Raw genomic sequence first — 24,809 nt, forward strand, 5'->3', positions numbered from 1 at the left:
CCATTGAGCAGCACAAGGGGCTCAGGGCAGAGACTCGGGGAACTTGTCGCGGGGGGGATGTACGGAGGGTCACAGGAGTAAGAATCCCATTTAGCCCTTGCAGGGCAATGGCGGTGCCATGGCTTTTAGTATTCAGGTCTATTGATCCGTACACAGCAGCATCTAAAGAGACTGGGGCAGAAGCAGGGCCCCCGTTGTGCTGGGGGCTGCACAGACAGAAGGACAGTCCCTGCCCCAGCTGAGATCAGGGTCCTGTTGGGCGAGGCGAGAGACAGGCCCTGCCCCAAAGAGTTTACAGTCTCCATACCCAAAAAGTGGGAGGAAAAGAGAGGCCCAGTATCACACAGCAGCACTGAGAACAGAACCCAGGAGTCCTGGCTCCTCCTGCTCTAACTAGTAGCCTCCACTCCCCTCCCAGAGCCTGGATAGAACCCAGGCGTCCTGGCTCCCAAAATGGGCGGGAGTGGGGTCTAGGGGTTAGAGGAAGGGAGGCTGGGTTTCAGGAGTCCTGGGTTCCATTCCCAGCTTTCGGGTTAGAGTGGGGCTGGGAGCCAGGACTCCTGGGTTCTTCCCATCCCCCTTTTAACCATTTCACACAGCAGGAGGGGGCAGGGCAGGAAGTGGTGATGGGGTGAAAACTACCAAGAAGTGCAGGGAGCCTGTACCAGGAACCAGGTGGTGCAGAAACTACGGCCCCCTCCCCACCTCGAACCCCCCCTTGGCTGACATTGGATTGTGCCCCCCTCAGCCCCCAATCCACCCCCATGTACCTTGGGGGGGCAGAGAATAGCCACAGCCCAGTGGGCCCTGGCCATGCCCCCAATCCTCCCCCTACGGGCCCTGGGAGACAGAGAATAGACACCCCCGTCCAATTGAAGTTTCTCAGTGACCCAAAGTGTGTGTATAGGAGGGGAATGGGGGGTGGGGGCGGTGTGTGAGAGTATGGATTTGTGCACGTTTGTGTGTGAATCGGGTTCTGTAGGGGTTTTGTGTGTGGGCGGGTGTTTGTGTAGCTGTGCAGGTGTGTGTTGATGTGGCTGGATTTGGGTGGGTGTTTGTGTACGTTAGTAATAATGTGTGGGTGGGGCTGGATTCATGCATATCTTTGCAATTGTGTGCGCGCATGCTCTGCTGCCCTCTGCTGGCTGCAGCGACAACCGCTTCTCCACGCATCACAGCCCCCAAACTGTCACCTCCAGTGGCGATTCCCCCATCCTACACGGGCTGGCTGGCCTGACCCTTCGCCCGTCTGCAGAGTGTGGTGGGGGCTTCAGCTCGCCCCCTGTGGCTCAGCAGGGTGGAGGTGCGGGGCGCTGGGCTCCGATGCACCTGGAGGGCAAATCAGGCGGGGCAGGGCCTGTGGTTTCCATGCCGCGTTGCCTGGTACTGGGTCATTGCACCATCCCCAGCCACGCCGCACAGCGCGCCCCGAGAGGGAGTGGGGGGCCTAGCAGATGATCCAGTACCAGGGGGGAGGGGATATGTGGTTGCGGGGAGGGAAGGCCTTGGGCTGCACTGGAGGAGTACAGAGCAGGGGTGACACCCCAAAAACCTGCAGCAAAGGGATGGACAGATGGAGAGGGATAGAAGAGGCAGTGAGCCTAACATCTAAAAAGGGAGTGGGGTCTAGTGGTTGGGGGTGGGGGCTGGTGGTCTGAATTCCTGGGTTCTATCCCGAGCTCTGGGAGGGAAGTGGGGTCTAGTGATTAGAGTGGGGGCACGGAGAGGGGCAAGCCAGGACTCCTGGGTTCTCTCCCTGGCTCTGACTCTTGTGTAATCCCTCAGCAGTTACCCAACCCGCCAGTGTGTGGGAGCGAGGGGTGGGGCCGGGTTGCAACACGGCCCAGAGTCCCGTGCGGCCCCCTTACTTACTCAACCAGGGGCAGGGTGGGAGATGGCCTGGGAGATCCGCTAAGAAAGGTGCTTCCAGTAGGTTTTTGTGTGGGTCACGCTGCCCCCTGCTGGATAGACCCCTCTAGATCAGAGCCATGGATCCCTCTAGCCCAGTCTCAGCCTGGGTCAGACCCTGGGAGTCCATCCTCATCTGTCACCACGGCTATGTCTATGGGTCTCCTGGAAAGGTCCATTCCCATAGGTAGCTGTCCAGTGGCAGTGAGTTCCACAGGCCTCAGCACATGCTGCATGGGGCAAGAGGGCCTTGTGTTGGGAGCAGTGGGAGTGAACTGTGTGCGGTTATGTCTCTGAGAACGATTGTGAATATTGCGGTGTGTGGGGGGTGATTGTCCCTCTCTTTCGGGGGTGGGCTAGTGTGTGCCCCGGGTGTGTCGGGGCACAGACGTCTCCCTAGGGCCAGCTTGCATGATTTCCCATCACGAACCAGCTCGGTGCTGGTGCCCCCATACACGGGTGGGCAGTGACGGGCCGGGGGGGGGAGATGTGATAGATTCAGAAGGAAGCATTTTGGGAAAATCAGTCAAGGCCCTGAGCAGAGCTGGGACACAGACACAGTTACCCCTGGAGCACCCAGGCAGGGGAGTGGGGACTAGTGGTCACAGCGGGGTGGGGGCTGGGCGCCAGGACCCCTGGGTTCTCTCCCTGGCTCTGGGAGCGGAGTGGGATCTAGAGGTTAGAGCAGGGGGACTGGGATCCAGGATTCCTGGGTTCCATAGTGGTAGCTGTTTTTTCCTGTGTCTCCCTCCCTAGAGATCCCAGCCCAGCCCCCTAGCTGAATGTGAGCGGGATTGGGGGGCGGGAGGGAGGTTGCCCTGCCACTTCAGAGTCATGATTTGAGCCCCGGGGCTCTGACATCACGGAAACACCCCTCTCCATATCTCTAGCCCAAGTCAGAAAGTAGGGACCCCTCCTCACATGCGGAGGAAACTTGTGGGTTTCTTGGGGGTCTCTGGTAGAGGTGTCCAGAGGGGCTGGACAGCCACAAGATTCCCCCCCCCCCATGGCTGCAAGGAGAGACCCCACGTGCACCCCCCTGGACAGCCCCCTGTTACGAGGGGCCCAGGGCACCCAGAGAGGGTCAGGAGGTGAGATGGGGCTGCGGTGGCAGGAAGGGGGCAGAACTGGGGGCTGGTGCCAGGTCGGGGGCAGGCTACACGAGGGAAAAACGTGTGGCTTTGTTTAATATTTCCCAAGGCTGTGGCTGGATACAGGTTTTTGGAATGACTTTCGGGAAATATTTTGTTTCCAGACAGACTCCAGATACCAAACGATGGTGCTAAGATGCTCCCCCTGCGCCCCTCGCCCATTACCCCAGGGTCCGAGCCTCTTCCCAACCCGCAGGGTAGTTCTCCTCCCAGGCTCCGGCGAGGGCGGGAAGCGCCACCAGCCCCATTTCCCGGATGGGAGAACTGAGGCCCAGAGAGAGTGAGTGATGTGCCCGAGGGCACCCGGGAAGTGTGGGGCAGAACAGGGGGCTGGGACCGGATTCTTTTTCCTCAGGAAGTTTCTGCCCTCCCGCCTCCCCACTCTGCCTTGTTTCTGTGCCGCTGGGTGGTGCAGGGGCGGGGCCTGGGGAGAAGGGACCGTCTGGGGCGGAGCCTAGAGTGAAGGGGCGGTGCGAGGGCGGGGCCTTGCAGGAACGGGCGGGGCATGGGCGGGCCTTGGAGGGGTGGGACCGTGCGGGATCAGGGATGAGGGAAGGGCGGTGTGGGGGCGGGGTTAGGGGGAAAGGGGCGGTGTGGGGGGGGGAGTCTTGGGGAAGGGGCGGGGCGGGCCAGGGTTGCAGGAAGAAGGGGAAGCACAAGGGGGAAGGGGCATTGCGGGGTTGGAGAACTGGGGAAAGGGGCGGCACCGGGCAGAGCCTTGGGGGAAGGGGCGGTGCGGGGGCGGGGATTGCGGGGAAGAGGCGGCATGAGAGCAGGAGATCGGGGAGAAAGTGAAGCGCCGGGGGGAACTCGGGGGGAAGGGGCGGGGCCTCGAGCGATGGGGAGGGGCAAGGGTGGGGGCTCGGAGGAAGGGGAGCCGCGGGAGGGGGGTGGCCACGTTCCGGCGCTGGTGGCCCCCCCCTTTTAGGGACCGGAAATTCCGTCGCCCCCGCGCGCCCCGCACCCCCAGAAACTCCCCTCCATGCACAGCCCGGCTCTCGCTGCCGGGCTCCCCGAGCCGAGTGCGGAAGCTGGGGGAGCTCAGGGCAGGGACGGGCCGGTGGCTGGACCCGTGGCGGCCGGAGGCGCCCCCCGGGGCCGGGGCCGAGAGGGGCAGCGGGGCTGCGGCGGAGCGCGGCACCCAGCGCCTGGGGCGGGGAGACGAGGGGGCGGAGCGGGGCGGGGCCCCTGTCGGGGGGCGGGGTTATGCAGATCAGCCGCGTCCGGCGGCAGCGGCGAGAGGAGCGAGGCAGCTCGTGCGGACGGAGAAAGCAGCGGGCGCCGGGGGCGGGGATTGACCCGCTGACCCCCCAGCTCCCGGGAACAGACCCGCAGCCGCACGAGGCAGCTGTTTTTTTTCTAGCAGCAGGTTCTCCCCCGCCCCGGGGAAGGGCACCGCGCCCGGCAGCAACGCAACACCGGGCTGATGCGTGGAGCGGACGGAGCGAGCTCCTCATCCCGCTCCCTGTTCCAAAACTCCATTTAATATGAAGCTCTCGCCTGGAGAACACACCGGAGATTAAACGGAGAAGACCAGACACTTGATCTGAGCCATAGAGACCGAGAAACGATACCGGGAGCCTGGGACACCGCGCTGCCCTCTCGCCCCCACAGCTGTTCACGTCCCCAGGAGCTACTCTGATAACTTCGTAGCTAAGTGGCAATCACTGCCCCGGAGTGACTCCGATGCGGACTCCCCGCACCGGTTTCTGCTCAGACACAGAGCATTCTCTCCGCCCGCGTCCTCGGCTCATCTCGCCGAACCCCCTGGCTGCCGCCGGACGCGGCTGATCTGCATAACCCCGCCCCCCGACAGGGGCCCCGCCCCGCGCCGCCCCCTCGTCTCCCCGCCCCAGGCCCTGGGTGCCGCGCTCCGCCTCAGCCCCGCTGCCCCTCTCGGCCCCGGCCCCGGAGGGCGCCTCCGGCCGCCACGGGTCCAGCCACCGGCCCGTCCCTGCCCTGAGTTCCCCCGGCTTCCGCACTCGGCTCGGGGAGCCCGGCAGCGAGAGCCGGGCTGTGCATGGAGGGGAGTTTTTGGGGGTGCGGGGCGCGCAGGGGCGACGGAATTTCCGGTCCCTAAAAGTGGGGGGGGGCACCAGCGCCGGAACGTGGCCACCCCCCTCCCGCGGCTCCCCTTCCTCCGAGCCCCCACCTTTGCCCCTCCCGATCGCTCGAGGCCCCGCCCCTTCCCCCCGAGTTCCCCCCGGCGCTTCACTTTCTCCCCGATCTCCTGCTCTCATGCCGCCTCTTCCCCCCAATCCCCGCCCCCGCACCGCCCCTTCCCCCAAGGCTCTGCCCGGTGCCGCCCCTTTTCCCTAATTCTCCAACTCCGCAATGCCCCTTCCCCCTTGTGCTTCCCCTTCTTCTTGAAACCCTGGCCTGCCCCGCCCCTTCCCCAAGACTCCGCCTCTTTCCCCGTAACCCCGCCCCCACACCGCCCTTCCCTCATCCCTTCTCCCGCATTGTCCCACCCCGCCAGGGCCCGGCCCTGCCCCGCCTCTTCCTGCAAGGACCCGCCCTCGCCCCGCCCCTCTCCAGAGGCCCCGCCCCCTAACCGCCCCTTCCCTCAAGGCTCTGCCGCGTGCCGCCCCTTTTCCCCAATTCTCCAACCCTGCATTGCCCCTTCCCCCTTGTGCTTCCTCTTCTTCTTGAAACCCTGGTCCTGCTCCACCCCTTCCCGCTCCCACACTGTCCCACCCCTCCTGGGCCCGCCCCCTGCCCCGCCTCTTCCTCCAAGGCCCCGCCCCCAGCCCACCCCTTCTCCCGAAGCCCCGCCCCTGCACCATAGCGGCCCAGGAGCAGGGCAGAGTGGGGAGGCGGGAGGGCAGAAACTTCCTGAGGAAAAAGAATCCGGTCCCAGCCCCCTGTTCTGCCCCACACTTCCCGGGTGCCCTCGGGCACATCACTCACTCTCTCTGGGCCTCAGTTCTCCCATCCGGGAAATGGGGCTGGTGGCGCTTCCCGCCCTCGCCGGAGCCTGGGAGGAGAACTACCCTGCGGGTTGGGAAGAGGCTCGGACCCTGGGGTAATGGGCGGGGGGCGCAGGGGGAGCGTCTTAGCACCATCGTTTGGTATCTGGAGTCTGTCTGGAAACAAAATATTTCCCGAAAGTCATTCCAAAAACCTGTATCCAGCCACAGCCTTGGGAAATATTAAAGCCGCACGTTTTGTCCCCCTGCTCTAACCTCTAGACCCCACTCCGTGCCCAGAGCCAGGGAGAGAACCCAGGTGTCCTGGCGCTCAGCCCCCACCCTGCTGTGACCACTAGACCCCACTCCCCTGCCTGGGTGCTGCAGGGGTAACTGTGTCTGTGTCCCAGCTCTGCTCAGGGCCTGGACTGATTTTCCCAAAGTGCTTCCTTCCAAATCCATCACATCTCCCCCCCCCCCGCCGCGCACCACTGCCCACTCGCGTGTGGGGCCACCAGCACCGTGCGGGGTTGTGATGGGAAATCATCCAAGCTGGCCCTAGGGAGACGTGTGTGTTCCTGCCGTCCCCTGCTGGCCTGGCTGAGCCCTGCTCTGTGTGTGTGTGTGTGTGACACTGTGTTTGTATCAGTGTCAATGTGTTGTGGGGCTAACCGGTAGGAAATGGTTTTGCAGGACTTTGTATCCTGTAGCAGGTGACACACACACACAAACAAACCACAGCTACCACACAAACACCTCAACAACTCCACACAGCCAGCCATTCAGACACGCTGACGCTCAAAGGGACTCACACAGACCCAAAAACACCTACAGACACTCACACATTCCACATCCAGGGCACACGCTAGCCCACCCCCGAAAGAGAGGGACAATCACCCCCCCACACACTGGAATATTCACAATCATGCTCAGACACAACCACACAGAGTTCACTCCCAGCGCTCCCAACACAAGGACCTCCCGCCCCACGCAGCCTTTGCCGAGGCCTGTGGAACTCACTGCCACTGGACAGCTACCTATGGGAAAGGACCTTTCCAGGAGACCAATAGACATAGCCGTGGTGACAGATGAGGATGGGCTCCCAGGGTCTGACCCGGGCTGAGACTGGGCTAGAGGGGTCCATGGCTCTGATCTAGAGGGGTCTATCCAGCAGGGGGCACCATGACCCACACACAAACGCATCGGAAGCACCTTTCTTAGCGGATCTCCCAGGCCATCCCCCACCCTGCCCCTGGTTGAGTAACTAAGGGGGCCGCACGGGACTCTGGGCCGTGTTGCAACCCGGCCCCACCCCTCGCTCCCACACGCTGGCGGGTTGGTTAACTGCCGAGGGATTACACAAGAGAGAGTCAGAGCCAGGAAGAGAACCCAGGAGTCCTGGCTCACCCCTTCCGCCCCCACCACTCTAACCACTAGACCCGACTCTCCTCCCAAGGCTGGGGATAGAACCCAGGAATTCTGACCACCAGCCCCCCCCGCAAACACTAGACCCCACTCCCCTTTTAGATGTTAGGCTCGCTGCCTCTTCTATCCACGTACCCCACCCTCTCCATCTCTCCATCCCTTTGCTGGAGGTTTTTGGGGTGTCACCCCTGCTCTGCACTCCTCCAGTGCAGCCCAAGACCTTCCCTCCCCCCAACCACATATCCTCTCCCCCTGGTACTGGATCATCTGCTTGGCCCCCCACTCCCTCTCGGGGCGCGCTGAGCAGTATGGCTGGGGATTGTGCAATGATCCAGCACCAGGCAATGCGGAACGGAAACCACAGGCCCTGCCCTGCCCCGCCCCACCCGATCTGCCCTCCAGGTGCATCAGAGCCCAGCGCCCCGCACCTGCACCCTCCTGAGCCACGGGGGCGAGCTGAAGCCCCCACCACACTCCGCAGACGGGCGAAGGGTCAGGCCAGCCAGCCCGTGTAGGATGGGGGAATCGCCACTGAGGTTGATGGTATGGGGGCTGTGACACATGGAGAAGCAGTTGTAGCTGTAGCCAGCAGAGGGCAGCAGAGATGCACACACACAAACATAAGTGCAAACATACACAAACACCTGCATGAATCCAGCCACACACACACATTCTTACTAACATACACAAACACCCGCACAAATCCAGCCGCACACCAACACAACCCTAACAGATGCAAACACATGCATAAATCCAGCCACACGAACACACACACCTGCACGACCACCCCCCCACAGCTACACAAACACCCACCCACACACACAACCCCTGCAGAACCCAATTCGTACACAAACACTTGCACCAATCCGTACACACACACACGCCCCCCCCCATCCCCCTCCTATAGACACACCCTGGGTCACTGGGACACTTAAGACTTCAATTAGATGGGGTGCCCAGTACCGTGTCTATTCTCTGCCTCTCAGGGCCCATAGGGGGAGGATTGGGGTGTCATCGAGGTGCACTGTGCTGTGGCTATTCTCTGCCCCCCAGGGCCCATACGGGCGGATTGGGGGTGTGGCCATACTGTCCTGCACTGTGGCTATTCCCTGCCACCTAGGGCTTATAGGGGGTGGATTGGGGGCCTCAGCCAAGGGGGGGTTCGAGGTGGGGAGGGGGCTGTGGTTTCTGCACCACCTGGTTCCTGGCACAGGCTCCTTCGAGGATTTGCATTTCTTGGTAGTTTTCACCCCATCACCATTTCCTGCCCAGCCCCCTCCTGCTGTGCGAGATGGTTAAGGGGGGGATGGGAAGAACCCAGGAGTCCTGGCTCCCAGCCCCAGCTGTGCTAACGTACCAGACCCTACTCTAACCCCAGAGCTGGGAATGGAACCCAGGAGTCCTGACGCCCAGCCTCCCTTCCTCTAACCACTAGACCCCACTCCTGCCCATTTTGGGAGCCAGGACGCCTGGGTTCTAGCCAGGCTCTGGGAGAGGAGTGGGGGCTATTGGTTAGAGCAGGAGGAGCCAGGACTCCTGGGTTCTGTTCTCAGTGCTGCTGTGTGACACCAGGCCTCTCTTTTTCCTCCCACTTTTTGGGTATGGAGACTGTAAACTCTTTGGGGCAGGGCCTGTCTCTCGCTGTGTCTGGGCAGCACCTGGCTCAACAGGGCCCTGATCTCTTTAGGTGCTGCTGTGGTACAGATCACTGGTCCTGACTACTAAAAGCCATGGCACCACTTTGCCGTGCAAGGGCTAAATGGGATTCTATCCCTGTGGCCCCCCGTGCACCCTCTCCCCCCAGCTCCCCAATTCTCAGCCTTGTGCCGTTGCCCTCATCAACGGCAGTGCAGAGAGCCACCCAGCCCTAGCGCCAAAAGAAGAAGACAAGAAAAAAAAAAAGCTTTGCAAAAATTGGTCACACCAATAGGAAACCAGCCCCCGGCGGTTAGTGACTTCACTTCCCAAAATTAGACGCACACACACACATACACACACACACACACATACACACACACACACACACACACACACAGAGCACCGCTCATCCGGCCCCCTTTGCTAATGCACCACCTCGCCTCGTCCATGGAGGTCTAGGCGGGGAGCTCCGTGGGGGAGCAACGATGGATGGAACAATCAAGGTAGGTTCTGGAGATGATCCTCCAGGTGCCGGTGTCTGGGCTCCAGCTGGTGCTGGGCTCATGCTGGGCTGCGTTCAGTTCCTCTCTCTCTCTGGTGCGCGCCCCGGCTCCACAAACGCCCCCCCCCTCCGCTCTTTCCTTCTGGTACAAAAAATTTCCTCTTCCTTCCCGTTCGTGGCGGTCGATGTCGCTGAGCTTAAATAACCCAAACCAAACCGCCCGAGAGAGAGACACCCACGGTGCTGCTCAGCCGGAGCCCCGCAAAGGCACATGCCTCCCCCACCCTCCCCTCCCCGTTCCCAGGAGCGTGCAGGAAGGGGGTCAGGATCGGGGAGAGCCTGCATCCCGAGGGGAGGAAATGGGGGGCTCACTCCCTCCATGGAGCATGGGGGTGCCATGGGGCACCTATGGATGGTTCCCACAAATCAGGGCAGAAAGGATCTCAGGCCGGGATGGAAATGGGGGGGCCTGTGCCCCCAACATGGAGAATCTGGGGTGCAACCTTGCTTAACAGGTCAGTCTGTCCTTCTTTCTGTCACTGTCCCATTCTAACTTTATCTAGCGCTCGTGTTCGTTCTTTTTTGTTCCTTTCCTTCTCTAGCTTGCATGTTCTTGCTTGCTTTTGCTTTTTTCCCCCCTCTACCTTTCATGCTCTTTCTTTCTTTCCTTCGTGTTCTACCATTTTTTCTCTCCCTTTATTTCTTTCTCTGCCTTTCACACTCTTTTCTCTCTCTCTTGCTTGCTGGTTATTTTTTTTCACTCGCTCTTTTTCCTCGCTCCCTTCCGAGCCAAGTGGGTTCTCCTCGCGCACAGATTTCGGGGCAGGTTTCCCTCCCAATCACCAAGTGGATTAAACACGCCCCAGGAGCATATTGTGGGTTACCCAGCAGCTCCGCTGACAGGACCACGGCTGGCCCGGGAAGCCTGGAATTTCGTGCACTGCATCAAACCGAAAACCCATTGGCATCAAGGGAACAAGATCCGTGGCCGAGACCCAGTTGGATTTTGGGGGCGGCCTTCGATACTTAGAGACGTTGCATCTTTATCCAAGGGGCAGGGAAGGCGTTTCTCGGGCTCAGAGCCACTTTGATCGTCTCCAGGATTCTAGTGCTTTGGGATCGTGCTGGGCTACTACATTTGTTCCTCAGTAGGGAGAGCCAGGGCTTAAAGCCGGTTTTTAAAGTGGGGAGCAATAGGGGGGCTGCAAGGGGGGGGTCCCAGAGCCAGCAAGGAAATCACAAGGTCTATTAAGATTGATCCACCATCATCCTGGAAATCAGTGGCAGCAAGGCACCAAAATGCCCGGGAAGGTCTGGGCCTGCTGGACTAAAGCTGCTGCACCCAGAGGATGCTAGATCCCCCGGACTCGGTTCTGTGGCCACTTTAAGCACCGTCTGGCGAGAGGATGTTTTAACCAGCCAGGCCGCGACTGGGTTGAGGGGAATTAGCAGCCTTGGCAATGCCGGTGGGGTCTCGTCATCTCCTTGGCCAGGGGAATTGTCTGATTTGCAGTTTGCTGAAGGGCTTTGCTGGGGCAGTTTCCTGGGGATCGGCCTGGAGCCTGCATATGCCGAGGCAACTGTGCCAAATTGATTCTTTCTGACCCGGGCACTACACAGACACACAGGGAGAGATGGGCCCTGCCTGGCTGAGATCAGGGCCCTATTGTGCCGGGCGCTTCCCAGACACAGAGAGAGACAGGCCCTGTCTAAAGAGCCCACAGTCTGAACAGATAAAGGACAGGAGTAGAAACTGAGGCCCAGAGAAGCGGCCAAGATTACATGGTAGGTCAGGGATTAGTCCTGGCTCCCAGCCCCCCCCACCCCCAGTTCTAAACCATTGGACCCCCACTTCCAGGGCGGGGGATAGAACCCAGGGGTAGGGTTGCCAATTTTGGTTGGATGTATTCCTGGAGATTTCATCACATGACATAATCTCTAATTAAAGATTAATCTTTAATTCCTGGAGACTCCAGGCCAGTCCTGGATGGCTGGCAAACCTACCCAGGAATCCTGGCTGCCAGTCCCTCCTGTGCTAACCCATAGGCCCCCCTCCCCAAGTCAGGGATAGAACCCAGGAGTCTTGGGTCCCAGCCATCGTCTCCCATCACTAGACCTCCCTCCCTTCCCAGAGCAGAGTACAGATTGCTAATTTACAGCACACAAATTCTCCCGATCCAACAGACATGATTTGCTTCCACGCAACGTTTGACCCCTCTGCCAGTTTCTCCCAAAGTCCAGATTCAGCATCTGGGCTGTTATCAGGGCGAAACCCCCTTATCACACAGGGGTGGGGTGGGGTGGATCTGAAATGGAAACCGCACAGTCTGTGCCACTCCCTTATTACACAGAATCCCTTCTCCTTGGCTTCCCGGGCTCTTCCGTGGTTCTGGGGGTGATGCGGGGAGAGGGAGGTACCTGTGTCTGGCTGTCTCTCTGTCTGTCTGTGCAGGTATGTATCTGCCTGTCTGGGTGCGTGTGTTCCTGCCTGACTCTGTGTGTGTCTGCCAGGGTGTCTGTCTGTCTTTGTGTCTGTGTGTATCTGCCTGTCTCCCTCTCGCTGACTCTGTGTGTCTGCCTCTGTGTATCTGTGTGCGTGGGAAGGGGGGGTTACACCCTACCTCTCGCTGTGTTTTAGTTTCCAGGTGACAGCTAATGTAGTTGCAAGGGGTGAAAAGGTCGGGTGTTTCAAGTGCAGGGCTGCGCACTCGGTACACACACAAAGGGAGGGTCATTCTCAGTGTATGGGGGAAACTGAGGCACAGAGTGATGTAGCAACAGGCACAAGGTCACCTAGGGAATCTGTGGGAGACCTGGGCGTAGAACCTGGTGGGGGGGCGCCTGAATTCAGCACCTTCCCCACAAGACCTGCCTTCCTCCCACACAGTGTTTTGCAGCAGGGGGGGAGGGGCTGGGAGCCACGATCCTGGGTTCTCTCCCCGGCTGGGGGAGGGGAGTGGGGTCCTGTGGTTAGAGCAGGGGGAGGGAGAGTTGGGAGCCAGGATTCCTGGGTTCTGTCTTGGCTCTGGGTGGGAGCTGGAGTGAATAGCTGTGTGTGCAGGAGGGCACCCCCCACCCCGCAAACCGGTGCCCCAGCCCCCAGCCCATTGTCTGGCCGGATGGGGAGCTATTTAAAGCAGCCCAGGCCAGCGCTGCTCAGAGCCTCGCTCCCCATCAGGTGGCCTTATCAGGAGTCCAAGAGGCTTCCGGCTTCCTAGCCTCAGGCTTCCTGCCTTGGCTTCCTGTGCTGCTGCCCAACACAGCCCCGCCCACTGCACACAGCCCCACCCCCACCCCTGCCAGATCACACCCATGGGCCCATATACCCTGGTATCCTGCCCCAATCTGACCCATGGGCCCATCTACCCCGGTATCCTGCCCCAATCAGACCCACGGGCCCCTCTACCCCAGTATCCTGCTCCAATCTGACCCACGGGCCCCTCTACCCCAGTATCCTGCCCCAATCTGACCCATGGGCCCCTCTACCCCAGTATCCTGCCCCAATCTGACCCATGGGCCCCTCTATCCTCGTATCCTGCCCCAATCAGACCCATGGGCCCCTCTACCCCAGTATCTTGCCCCAATCAGACCCACGGGCCCATCTACCCCGGTATCCCACCCTGGATCAGACCCATGGGCCCCTCTACCCCGGTATCCTGCCACAATCAGAACCCTGGGCCCCTCTACCCTGGTATCCTGCCCCAGTCAGACTCACGGGCCCATCTACCCTGGTATCCCAGCCTGGGTCAGGCCCATGGACCCATCTACCCTGGTATCCTGCCCCGATGAGACCCATGGGCCTATCTATCCCAGTATTCTGCCCTGGATCACATCCACAGGCCCATCTACCCTCGTATCCCGCCCTGGATCACATCCACAGGCCCATCTACCCTGGTATCCCACCCCTATCAGACCCCTAGGCCCATCTACCTTGGTATTCCACCTTGGGGTCCGACCCACAGGACCATCTACCCTGGAATCCTGCCCTTGGTCAGACCCATGGGCCCATCTATTCCAGTATCCCATCCCTTCCCTGCCTGCCATATCAGAGCCCTGGGCCCATCCAGCCCCTAGAGATGGATAGAGGGGTTCATATGGGGATGGATCTATAGCGTCCGGTCACCCCAGGCTGTATGGGAATGGGGTGGTGATGCAAGGCTTGTGCCCGCTGCCTCAGGCAAGAGTACCTGGCTTCCTGCCCTCCTGGGCACACGTGGAATAGGGTAACCTGGGTCCCCTTGAGGTGCTTGCGTCTCCCTCGATTACATGGGCACAGTGTGTAGCCCACAAGGTATTTGCACCTCTTATCAGACACAGCAGTGCCCCTTCCCCTGTGCTTTGAGTCCCGTGGGACCCTCCCTTGTGCGTGGGGTTTCCAGTATTGCATCCACCTGGTGCCACGGGACTGTGATTGCACTGAATGCAAAGCCTGCAGCTCACCCGTCATTCAGTGGGTGTGCAATCGCACGGATGGGGCATGTTCTGATTTTGATGCACACGGCACAGCTGCCGGGCAACGACTGTGCAAGTACACCCGTGCACGCTCTGCTTGTGATGCAACTGGCATGCCCACCGTGCAATGGCTGAGAAGGGCCCTGACCATGCAGTGCTCTGGTTGTGAGGCATGTGGCGTGGCCTGGCAATCAGTGGGCAATTGTGTGGATGGTGCATCCTTGGGCGCATCCCTCCTGCAATGGGGCCCGGGCTTGGGCACACGCAGGTTGTGACGTGAATGGCACCTCTGTTGTAGGGAGGGCTGTCTTTGTGCACACACTGATGGTGACACGAGCGCTTGTGGGGCACGTGGGCCATCTGTCATGCAATGGGGGGACCACGATTCCACTGCTTGTGCGTGCACAATACGGGACTCTGTGCTGCACGGCATGGCCCTGCCTTGGGCACAGACAGATGGTTCCGCACATGGGCATCTGTGTCCGCAGGCCACCTCACCCCAGATGGGCACCCAAAGCTTGTGCAACGTAACTCACCAGCCCTTTGCATGCCACCCCGGCACCTCTGCCGTGCCCTGTGCCATCTGGTGTGCAAGCAGGCCTTGCGTGGAGCCCCCTACATGTGCTTTGTGCCGTGCGTGCGCTTGCCATGTCATGCAGCCTGTGCCCCACGGGCCAGCTGCATGGTACCATGTGCCCCGGTGGCCTTCTTGATTACTGCGCAGCTCGGGCATCATCGGTGGCCCCTCCACGGCACCCCACGACGAATCCCATGAATGCAATGTACTGCAACCCTCCGGTCAGCACTGCAGAGCTGGTGCCCCCCTTGGGCGCCACATCTGGTGCCACACCGGCACTTCCATGCCATGTCGCGTGGGCATTGTCCCCGTGGGCATTGTCCTGCGTGGGGCACCCTCCATCGTGCCTCCTCCGGGTGGGTGTTCCTCCCTTCCCTGGAGCCCCCCGCCCCCCCGCCTTGCCCCTCACGGCTCCTACCTGCCTTTGCAAGAAGGGATGCTGCATGCAAAGTCAGCAGAGCCCTGCGCAGAGCAGCAGCCTCGGGGGTGGGCAGGCACGGCGAGGGAGTAACCGCAGCCAGGCCCCCCTCCCCCCCCAATGCTTGGGCGCCCGATAACATCTCCAGCGCAGCAGCTCCGGCTGCAAACAGAGATCAGCCCAGCTCCCCTGAGACTTCTGCTTTCTGTGCAAAGAGCCCACACCCAGCGTGCAACTGTATGTGTGTGTGTGTGTGTGTGGGGGGAACCTAGAGGCAGATCAGATCAGAGCCCCCCCCACAGCCCTGCAGCAGGAGCACACATAGCGGGGGATGGGGGGAGGTCAGTGTCAATTGAGTCAGGCTGGGCTTGGGAGGGTTCCCCTGGTGCCTGGGTCATCCTGAGATTCCTGCAGCTCCCACTGCCAACAGGGGGCACCGCAAGGGGCGGGGGGAGCTTGCAGTGCCCAGTTCTATCATCCTCCAGCAGGGGGCGCTGCAAGCAGTGGGGTCGGGGGAACCTTGCAGCTTGGGGCTTTGCTAGCTACAGGCTGGGGCATATAACCCAAGGCAAGGGCGGGAGGGGGGCCTTGCGGGAGGGGCGAGTGTGAGCTATGAACCTGTGTGGGACCTCCACTCCTCTGCTTCCCTGCCTGTACCCGGGACTCCCTGCCTGTAGTCTATGCTGGAGCCTGAGATGCCCTCCCTGTCTGCTGCTGTCACCGCTGCTCCTCTGTCTGTGTTTCCCGCCTGTCCCTGTGATGCCCTGGCTGTACCTCCATGGGTGTTGGCACTTTCCCTGCCTGTGTTTTCTGCCTGTACTTCTGCTTTCCCAGGGGGCTACCTGCAGACTCCTTCTCTGACCTCTGGCCAGGCTTCAGGGCCTTTCTCTGCTCCCTCGGCTCCACTGCACTGAGGCTGCATAGCCCCTCCCTGCCTGGGCTGGTGCCACATCTGACTGCCCAGGGATCCCAGTGTCACAGCCCCGCCCACGCCCCCTGTGGAGTGGGGGGAGGCTGGGCTCCAGGACTCCTGGGTTCTATCCCCAGCTCGTGACAAGGGAGTGGGGTCTTGAGAGGGGGGACTCCTGGGTTCTATCTGTCCCCATCTCTGGGACGGGAGGGGGCTGGGACCTGGGACTCCTGGGTCCTGTTCCTGCATCTGCCATAGACTATGTGACTTTGGACAAGTTACATCCCCCCACCCCATGTCTCGGTTTCTCCATCAGTCAAATACAATGGGATGTACCCAGCAGGTGCAGCCAACTGTACCCCCCCCCCATGGAATCATAGAAGATCAGGGTTGGAAGGGACCTCAGGAGGTCATCTAGTCCCACCCCCTGCTCAAAGCAGGACCAGTCCCCAATTTTTGGCCCAGATCCCTAAACGGCCCCCTCAGGGATTGAACTCACAACCCTGGGTTTAGCAGGCCAATGCTCAAACCACTGAGCTATCCCTCCCCGCAATTACAGTGCATTATGTGTGTGTGTGTGTGTGTGTGTGTGTGTGTGTGTGTCTCTGACTGTACATTTTCACAAGCGCACTGGGTGTGACCGACTTTACATCTTGCACATGGTTTTGCATGCACTGTGCAAGCGTGTCAGCCATATGTGTGCGGACCATTTATAGCTGTGTAGGCCTGCACAAGTGTGTGTGTGTGTGTGTCTGGGATTCTGTGTGTGCGATTGTCTCTGTGTGTGTGTGTCTCTGGGATTCTGTGTGTGCGATTGTCTCTGTGTGTGTGTGTGTGCCTGGGATTGTCTCTGTGTGTGTGTGTGTGTGTGATTGTCTCTCTGAGATTGTCTGTGTGTGTGTGTGTGTGTGTCTCTGGGATTCTGTGTGTGCGATTGTCTCTGTGTGTGTGTGTGTGTGTGTCTCTGGGATTCTGTGTGTGCGATTGTCTCTGTGTGTGTGTGTGTCTGGGATTCTGTGTGTGCGATTGTCTCTGTGTGTGTGTGTGTGCGTGGCTGGGATTGTCTCTCTGTGTGTGTGTGTGTGTGTGATTGTCTCTCTGGGATTGTCTGTGTGTGTGTGTGTGTGTGTGTGTGTGTGATTGTCTCTCTGGGATTGTCTGTGTGTGTGCGATTGTCTCTGTGTGTGTGTGTGTGTGTGATTGTCTCTCTGGGATTGTCTCTGTGTGAGTGCGTCAGGCTGTGCCGTGTGGGTGTCCAGCTGGGCATTGGTGTGTGGGTAGGTGCAGCATGTGTGGCCGTGTAACTGTACCTGGCCTGGGAGTGTCACACGGCAGACAAGGTTCCTTCGGCCTCAGTCCCGGGGTGGGGTGGGTGTTTGCAGCCCAGGCAGGGCCAGCCCAGGCAGGAAGCCGCACAGGCCACTGAACTGTCACCTGCTGGCAACCACGGTCGGGCGCCGGCAAACAGGAAACGTCCCCTCCCCCCAGGAGTAACGGCCGGGGACAGACACCACCCTGGTGGGGGCAGAATAACACCAGGGCACCCTGGCAGTCGGGGCTGGCCCCGATGTCCCAGCGCAACGTAGCCATGCTGTGGGGAGCAGGGTGGGGGGGCTCAGCAGAGGGCGCCGTGCTGCAGGGAGTTGGGTGGGGGGCTCGGCAGGGGGCACTGTGCTGCAGGAAGTGGGGTGGGGGGGCTCAATAGGGGGCACCATGCTGCAGGGAGTGGGGGGGCACAATAGGGGGCGCCGTGCTGTAGGGAGTGGGGTGGGGGGGCTCAATAGGGGGCGTCATGCTGCAGGGAGTGGGGGGGCACAATAGGGGGCGCTGTGCTGCAGGGAGTGGGGTGGGGGGCTCAATAGGGGGCGCCATGCTGCAGGGAGTGGGAGGGCACAATAGGGGGTGCCGTGCTGCAGGGAGTTGGGTGGGGGACTAAGTAGGGGGCACTGTGCTGCAGGGAGTTGGGTGGGGGGGCTCAATAGGGGGCGCCATGCTGCAGGGAGTGGGAGGGCACAATAGGGGGCGCCGTGCTGCAGGGAGTTGGGTGGGGGACTAAGTAGGGGGCACTGTGCTGCAGGGAGTGGGGTGGGGGGGCTCAATAGGGGGTGCCGTGCTGCAGGGAGTGGGGTGGGACACTCTAACCTCGCCATATGTCCCCCCCTGCAGGAGGCACTTTCTGTGGTGAGCGAGGACCAGTCCATATTCGACCCCTCCTACGGCCCTCCCCACCTCATGAAGACAGAGGTGCCCCCTGACGAGGAGTACAACTGCAAGGAGAGGCCGGTGCTGGGGGAGCCGGACTGGTCCAGTCAGACCAGCAGGGGGCACTCTGTGAAGAGGGAGAATGAGACTGTCAACTGCTCCAGGTCAGGCAGCTGGGGATAACCTGCCGGACTCCCTGCTACCAGGGATTAGTGGGGTTAACCTGTGGGACTCCCTGTCACTGGATATTAGTGGGGTTAGCCTGTGGGACTCTCTGCCACTGGGGACTGTGGGAACTGGCCCATGGAGCCAGGCTGCAGAGGGGGAGGTTCTTGCGCCCGTGGCCCAGCAGAAGGACCCGGCACAGCCCCCCTGCCCGCCCAGGGTCCACAACTCCCAGCTCAGTAGAGCTGGGCTGAACCGGCGCCCGCAGGAAATGACTCACTTCCCTCATCCCATCCCCAGGAAACCTCGGTCAGCGCCAGGGGCTGCACTAGGAGCCCAGCCGGCCTCAGTGCCACAGGGTGGGGTGGGACCGGCCAACACACAGCCCTGCTGGTGCTTCTCACTCCTGACCCGCAGCCCCTGCTAGCCCAGCCCTGCCCCCCCTACACAGTGGGTCTGAGACTGGCGAAACTCAGTCCTCTTGTGGTCGGATCCAGTCCTCACCCACCCCCTGTCACCCTGCAGACAGTCCCCCGTGGACTGCAGTGTATCCAGACGGAGCAAATCTGGGAGTGACCCACACCCCATCCCCTACCCAGCCAGCTACAGTGACCAGCGGAGCAGCCCCCCAGCCAACCCCCCCAGCGAGGAGAAGAGGGTTATCGTCCCAGCGGGTGAGTGCACCCTCCCTTCCCCGCGTGCCCCCCGATGGCCTTTCACTGTAGGACAGCCCCTGCCCCCTCCCCTGACACGTGGCCCAGTGCTGGGGTCTCTTATTTCCTTGTTTGGGGCAGGGTTGGTAAATGCCTCCCAGGAACCCAAACATCCGGGCCGGCTGGCCCCTCACCGTGCCACGTTTCTGGGCGGGTAGCTGCAGCCCAAGAACCCAGGTGTCCAGGGCCAGTTGGCCTCTTCCCTCTCCAAGCGAGGCTCAGAGTGGGTTGCTGTTCCTCTGGAACCCAGGTGTCCAGGCTGGCTGGATCCTTTCCCCACTCCTGTGTGTGTGCGCTGTGGTCTGGGAGGGCAACTGTACCCCGGGACCCAGGCATTCGGGCTGGCTGGATTCTTTCCCCCTTCCCAGCAAAGCTGTGGCAGGGTGGTTGTGTCTCAGGGACTCAGGTGTCCGGGCCAGCTGGACTCCCCTGTGCATGTGTGTGCCATGCTTTGGTTGGGTGGAGCTCTCAGGAACCCAGGCATCCGGGCCGGCTGGACTCCCCATGTCTGTCTGTCTCCTGCAGACCCTGGCGTGTGGACCCAGGACCATGTGCGCCAGTGGCTGGACTGGGCGGTGAAGGAGTACGTGCTGGAGGAGGTGGACGTGGGCCTGTTCCAGCATGTGGACGGCAAGGAGCTGTGCAAGATGGGCAAGGAGGATTTCCTGCGCCTCACCTCGCCTTACAACGCTGACGTGCTGCTGTCCCACCTGGCCTACCTGCGGCAAAGTACGGCCAGGCCCCACGGAGCCCCGCCCATCCACAGGGAGCCCCACCCACAGATAGGGAGCCCTGCTTCCCCACAGACAGGGAGCCCCCTAGGATCAGGATGACCATACATGTCTGGGAGCCCCATCCCCAGACACAGGACCTAGGCCCCCAGACATAGGAGCCCCACCCCTAAACCAGGGAGCCCCGCCCATCACCATAAACCACGCCCCCTCTGCAGGAGCCCCACCCACCTATTGCAGGGCCCCCCTGCTCCACCCTGTCTGTGGTGCTCTGGGCAGACCGCAGCTCTGACCAGTGCTCTCTTGTCTCTCCCCCACAGGCAGCCCAACCTTCACCTACCCGGCTGCCCCAGCTGTGACCCCTCAGCCCCCCGCACCCCCACCACGGGTGCAGGTGAAAACAGGTGAGTCTGCGAACACCAGCCCTGCCCCTCCCCCATGGGCTGGGAGCCAGGACTCCTGGGTTCTAGCCCAGCTCTGGGTGGGGAATGGGAACTGGGGCAGGATTCCTGGGTTCTATCCCAGCTTGGGGGAGGGGGGACTCCTGGGTTCTATCCCAGTGGGGCTGGGGTGGGGGGAAATGGGAACTAGTGGGGGGAGGGCTGCGAGCCAGGACTGCTGGGTTTGCTCCCCAGTTGTGGGAGAGGAGTGGGGTTGAGCGATTAGAAAGGGGAGGGGGCTGGGAGCCCGGACTCCTGGGTTCTGTTCCAGCTCTGGGTGGGGAGTGGAGTCTAGTGGTTAGAAAGGGGGGGGGGGGCTGAGACCAGACACAGAGCAGGGCTTGTCCTCTCCAGCAGCGGTTCCCCTCCCCTTCGCCACTACTAATGGACTGTTTCCCCCCCACCCCACTATTGGCCTGCAGAATCCCCCTATGAGGAAATCAGGCGAAGCAGCTGGAGTGGCTCCCTCAGCGGGGGCCCCAAAGGTACCATCATCTCCCCCCGCCCGTGTCTCCCCAGGGGGCACTGCCCCATGGCTGGCTAAAAACCCCTGAATCCAACTCAGGGGATGGCTCCTGCTACTTCCCCGGGGTGCCGGCTGGCGGGTCCTTCCCCTCCCCTAACGCTCTCCCCCCACATTTCTCCCCCACCCGCCAGGGTCCCCCCCGCAGATCCAGGGGGTGAATCGGACGAGTGAATCCCCACGGATCGTAACAGGTGGGTGCCTCTGCTTGGGGAGTGGGGTGGGGAGAGATTGCCCCCATAGCTAGGTCCCTCTCTGCCCCATGAATGGCCCCTGCCCCACACACCAAGGTCAGGGAGTGCTGCGAACCCACAGAGGGGGGTATTGAATGCATTTTGAGGGGTACGTCAGTCCCCAAACAGTGCAAGGTTTAGGGCTGCTCATGGAGAGTTTTGGGTTGGGCCCTGGGGGGGCGGTCTGATTGGGTTGGGGGCAACTGGGGATTTGGTGTGAAGCCCATCTGGGAATGATGGGTCATGGGGACCTGGGGGGTCAGAGGGTTAGATGAGGGGCTGGGAATCAGGACTTCTAGGTTTCCATGATGGGGGTTGGGGTGGAATGGGTCCCAGCGGGGGGCAAAGGGGGTGTCTCTGACGCCCCCCAAAACTAACTCCCCCCAACTCCCTTTTCACCCCCCAGATCCATACCAGGTCCTGGGACCCACCAGCAGCCGCTTGGCAAACCCAGGTGGGTCTGGGCACCTATTACAGCTTGGGATGGGGTGAGGTTCTTTGTAATTGCTAGAGACATGGGGGGCTGGGAGCCAAGACTCCTGGGTTCCATCCCTGGCTCTGGCAGGGGAGCGGGAGCTAGTGGGTTAGAGCCAGGGCCGGAGGGAGGAAGAGGGGCTGGGAGTTAGGACTCCTGCGCTCTGTCCGTGGCTCTGGCAGGGGAGTGGGCTCTAGCGGGTTAGAGACCCTACAATAACAAACCCGGGCCCTCCTTCCTGGGGCAAAGCAGAGCCCCTCCGGTACCAAACAAGTGCACCCAGCAGACCCTACCATAACCAGCCAGAAAAGACCCTACAATAACAAACCCGGGCCCTCCTTCCTGGGGCAAAGCAGAGCCCCTCCGTTACCAAACAAGTGCACCCAGCAGACCCTACCATAACCAGCCAGAAAAGACCCTACAATAACAAACCCGGGCCCTCCTTCCTGGGGCAAAGCAGAGCCCCTCCGGTACCAAACCCGTCTTCCCCGCCCGGCAGGCAGCGGCCAGATCCAGCTGTGGCAGTTCCTGCTGGAGCTGCTGTCGGACAGCAGCAACGCCGGGTGCATCACGTGGGAGGGCACCAACGGGGAGTTCAAGATGACCGACCCGGACGAGGTGGCGAGACGCTGGGGCGAGCGCAAGAGCAAGCCCAACATGAACTACGACAAGCTGAGCCGGGCCCTGCGTTATTACTACGACAAGAGCATCATGACCAAGGTGCACGGGAAGCGCTACGCCTACAAGTTTGACTTCCAGGGCATCAGCCAGGCCCAGCAGAACCACCCGGGCGAGGGGCCCCTCTACAAGTACCACCCGGCCGACCTGTCCTACCTGCCCTCCTACCACCAGCAGAAGGTGGGCTTTGGCCTCAGCCACGCCGCCCAGCTGCCCGTCTCCTCCGCCGGCTTCTTCGGGCCCCCCTCGCCCTACTGGAACGCCGGCTCCGGGAACCTCTACCAGAGCCCGCCCGTGCCCCGGCCCGCCGGTGGCCACCTGAACTCCTTCTACTAGCCGCGGGGGGGGCCCGGCCTGCCGCCGGCCACCTGAACTCCTTCTACTAGCCGCGGGGGGGGGCCCGGCCCATTGCTGGCCACCTGAACTCCTTCTACTAGCCATGGGGGGGCACCCGGCCTGCCGCCGGCCACCTGAACTTCTTCTACTAGCCACGGTGGGGAGAGGGGGGGCGCTTGGCCCGCCGCCAGCCACCTGAACTCCTTCTACCAGCCATGAGTGGATGCTTGGCCCACCTCCGGCCACCTAAACTCCTTCTACTCGCCACGGGGCACGCTTGGCCTGCCGCCGGCCACCTGAACTCCTTCTACTAGCCGCGGGGGGGGGCCCGGCCCATTGCTGGCCACCTGAACTCCTTCTACTAGCCATGGGGGGGCACCCGGCCTGCCGCCGGCCACCTGAACTTCTTCTACTAGCCACGGTGGGGAGAGGGGGGGCGCTTGGCCCGCCGCCAGCCACCTGAACTCCTTCTACCAGCCATGAGTGGATGCTTGGCCCACCTCCGGCCACCTAAACTCCTTCTACTCGCCACGGGGCACGCTTGGCCTGCCGCCGGCCACCTGAACTCCTTCTACTAGCCACGGGGATGCCCCAGCCTGCCGCTGGCCACCTGAACTCCTACTAGCCACGGGGAGGAAGCGGGTGCCACGGCACATGGGGGCTGCCTAAATGCCTACTAGCCATGGGTGGGGTCTCCCCAAACATGGATAGCCACGTGGGATCCTTCTGCTGCCTGTCCCCACCCCTGTTGCTGCCTCCAACCCAACCAGTGCCTGGAAAGACCTCCCCCTTCCCTCCCCTGCCCCCATAGTGGCACCTCAGGTTTTGGGGGGCCAGGGGCTCCCCACTCTGGCTGGACTCCTTGTGCTCTGGCCTGGGCGGGGCCCGGGGGAACAGCCCAGGGGGCTGGGATTAATTGGGGTGCAGGGTTTTTTAAATGAGGGATTCACCTGCAGCTGTCCCTCCCAGAAGGCAGAACACCCCCCCCCCCAACCCTGCCTTGCGCAGAGGCCTCCCCTCCTCCTCCCAGCGTGGCTCCCAGCTCCCACAGCAGGTGCTTGTTGAACACCGCGGGATGCCTGTTGGGGGCTGGCTGAGAACACCCTTTGGGTGAGGCTGCTGGCTGTTGAGAGTGGACACCTGGCAGGGGGGGAGGCGGGTTGTTGCCTTTGGGAGCCAGCTGAGGGTGGACACCTGTTGTTACGGGAGCCAGCTGTTACCTCCAGACACTAGGGGGCGCTTGTTGGGCGAGGCCGGCTGTTGTGTGGTGGTGCCTATGGGGGGGATAGGGGTGGGAATCGGCTATTGCCTCTGGACATGCAGGGCTGGATCAGGAATCCCAGCCAGGTGTCTCCCCCTCCATCCCCTCATCCCGGCCCCCCCAGGCAGGGCCCGTGGGTCTCCCCCTCCCTGGGAGAGGGGTGTGCGGATACATCCTAGCACCACTGCTCCGCAGGGGGATTGTATCCGTGACACCCCCCACACCCCCAGATCCATGGGGCTGACAGCGACTGTAATATGCCTCCTCCCTCACCCCATGTATTAAAGGTTGTGTTGTTACGTGTGACATTGTTTATGCATGCAAGGTGGGGGGGGGCCCCGCTGGCAGGGGGGTGAGGCCCTGGCATGTTGGGGAGATTGGCTGGGGAGGCCAAACAGGGTAGGGAAAGGGACTAGCTGTGGGGAGGCCTAGCAACCGGTGGGAAGGGGGGGGCGGCAGTGGGGGGGGGCAGAAGAGGGGGGGCTCGCTCTACTTCACACCCAAAGCTCCAGGAGAATCTCCCTTAGCGGACACAGCCTCAAGGCTTGGGGCCGCTCCGGGCTGGCTCTCTCCAGCAGGGGGTGCCGGCTGCTCCCATGGGAAGGGGCTCCAACTGGGAAAACGGGGGGAGGAGCTAAGTGGGGGCAGACCTCCACTCCCCCTACCCCTTCCCCCAAAGGATACAGCTGCCCCTGCACTGTCAGAACAATCCTGTCCCCCCATGCATGGGGGGTATCAGTGCTCACAGCTTCCTGCCCCCAGTCCTCCAGACCAGCTGGGGCTGGGCAGGGATCATCTACAGGCAGGGGTGTCTGGCTGAATGGGGGCTGAGGTCAGGCTAGGGAGCCAGGACACCTGGGTTCTATCTCCAGCCCTGGGAGGGGAGTGGGGTCCAATCGTTAGCGCAAGGGAGGGGGGGCTGAGATTGGCTCCAGGGAAGACTGCAGACAAGTTCCCACATACAGGGGCACCTGGCCACCATCCACCAGCAGGTGGCCCTACAGCCTGCCACACCTACTGCCATCTGCACCTACCTTCCAGCTGCACAGTGCTACTGCCCCCTGGTGGAGACACTGCAGGGCTCCCTCCCCTAGGGGTTACATCCGGGGTGGGCAAACTTTTTAGCCTGAGAGCCACATCTGCCTATGGAAATTGTATGGCA

At 61.7% G+C, this 24,809-nt stretch overlaps 1 protein-coding gene and 1 non-coding gene across 4 annotated transcripts; one reads left to right on the forward strand and one right to left on the reverse strand.

Annotated features, from left to right (window-relative positions):
* Positions 1-4,444: 4,444 nt before the first annotated feature.
* Positions 4,445-4,631, reverse strand: LOC140903015 (U2 spliceosomal RNA). Its single transcript, XR_012156142.1, has one exon. It is a non-coding gene; the product is annotated as a U2 spliceosomal RNA (small nuclear RNA).
* Positions 4,632-8,653: 4,022 nt separating this feature from the next.
* LOC140902575 (retroviral integration site protein Fli-1 homolog) lies at positions 8,654-23,950 on the forward strand. 3 transcript variants are annotated; one of them, XM_073322790.2, is made up of 9 exons: positions 8,654-9,534; positions 18,057-18,256; positions 18,783-18,931; positions 19,496-19,699; positions 20,022-20,105; positions 20,564-20,626; positions 20,799-20,858; positions 21,304-21,351; positions 21,872-23,950. In XM_073322790.2, the coding sequence occupies exons 1-9, from the start codon at positions 9,517-9,519 to the stop codon at positions 22,384-22,386; spliced, it is 1,341 nt and encodes a 446-aa protein (XP_073178891.1). In that variant the 5' UTR covers positions 8,654-9,516; the 3' UTR covers positions 22,387-23,950. The 3 variants fall into 3 exon arrangements, with proteins under 3 accessions (XP_073178891.1, XP_073178892.1, XP_073178893.1); XM_073322792.2 differs by lacking the exon at positions 8,654-9,534 and adding an exon at positions 9,660-10,048; XM_073322791.2 differs by lacking the exon at positions 21,304-21,351 and having other exon boundaries at positions 8,655-9,534.
* The last annotated feature ends 859 nt before the right edge of the window (positions 23,951-24,809 follow it).

The sequence above is a fragment of the Lepidochelys kempii genome, chromosome 24 (genome assembly GCF_965140285.1).
Source record: "Lepidochelys kempii isolate rLepKem1 chromosome 24, rLepKem1.hap1, whole genome shotgun sequence".
NCBI lineage: Eukaryota > Metazoa > Chordata > Testudines > Cheloniidae > Lepidochelys > Lepidochelys kempii.

Coding starts and splice junctions, on each gene's coding strand:
- LOC140902575 (XM_073322790.2), top strand. Junction 20,106..20,563: donor ACGGGTGCAGGTGAAAACAG/GTGAGTCTGCGA, acceptor ATTGGCCTGCAG/AATCCCCCTATGAGGAAATC. Junction 20,859..21,303: donor ATCCCCACGGATCGTAACAG/GTGGGTGCCTCT, acceptor TTCACCCCCCAG/ATCCATACCAGGTCCTGGGA.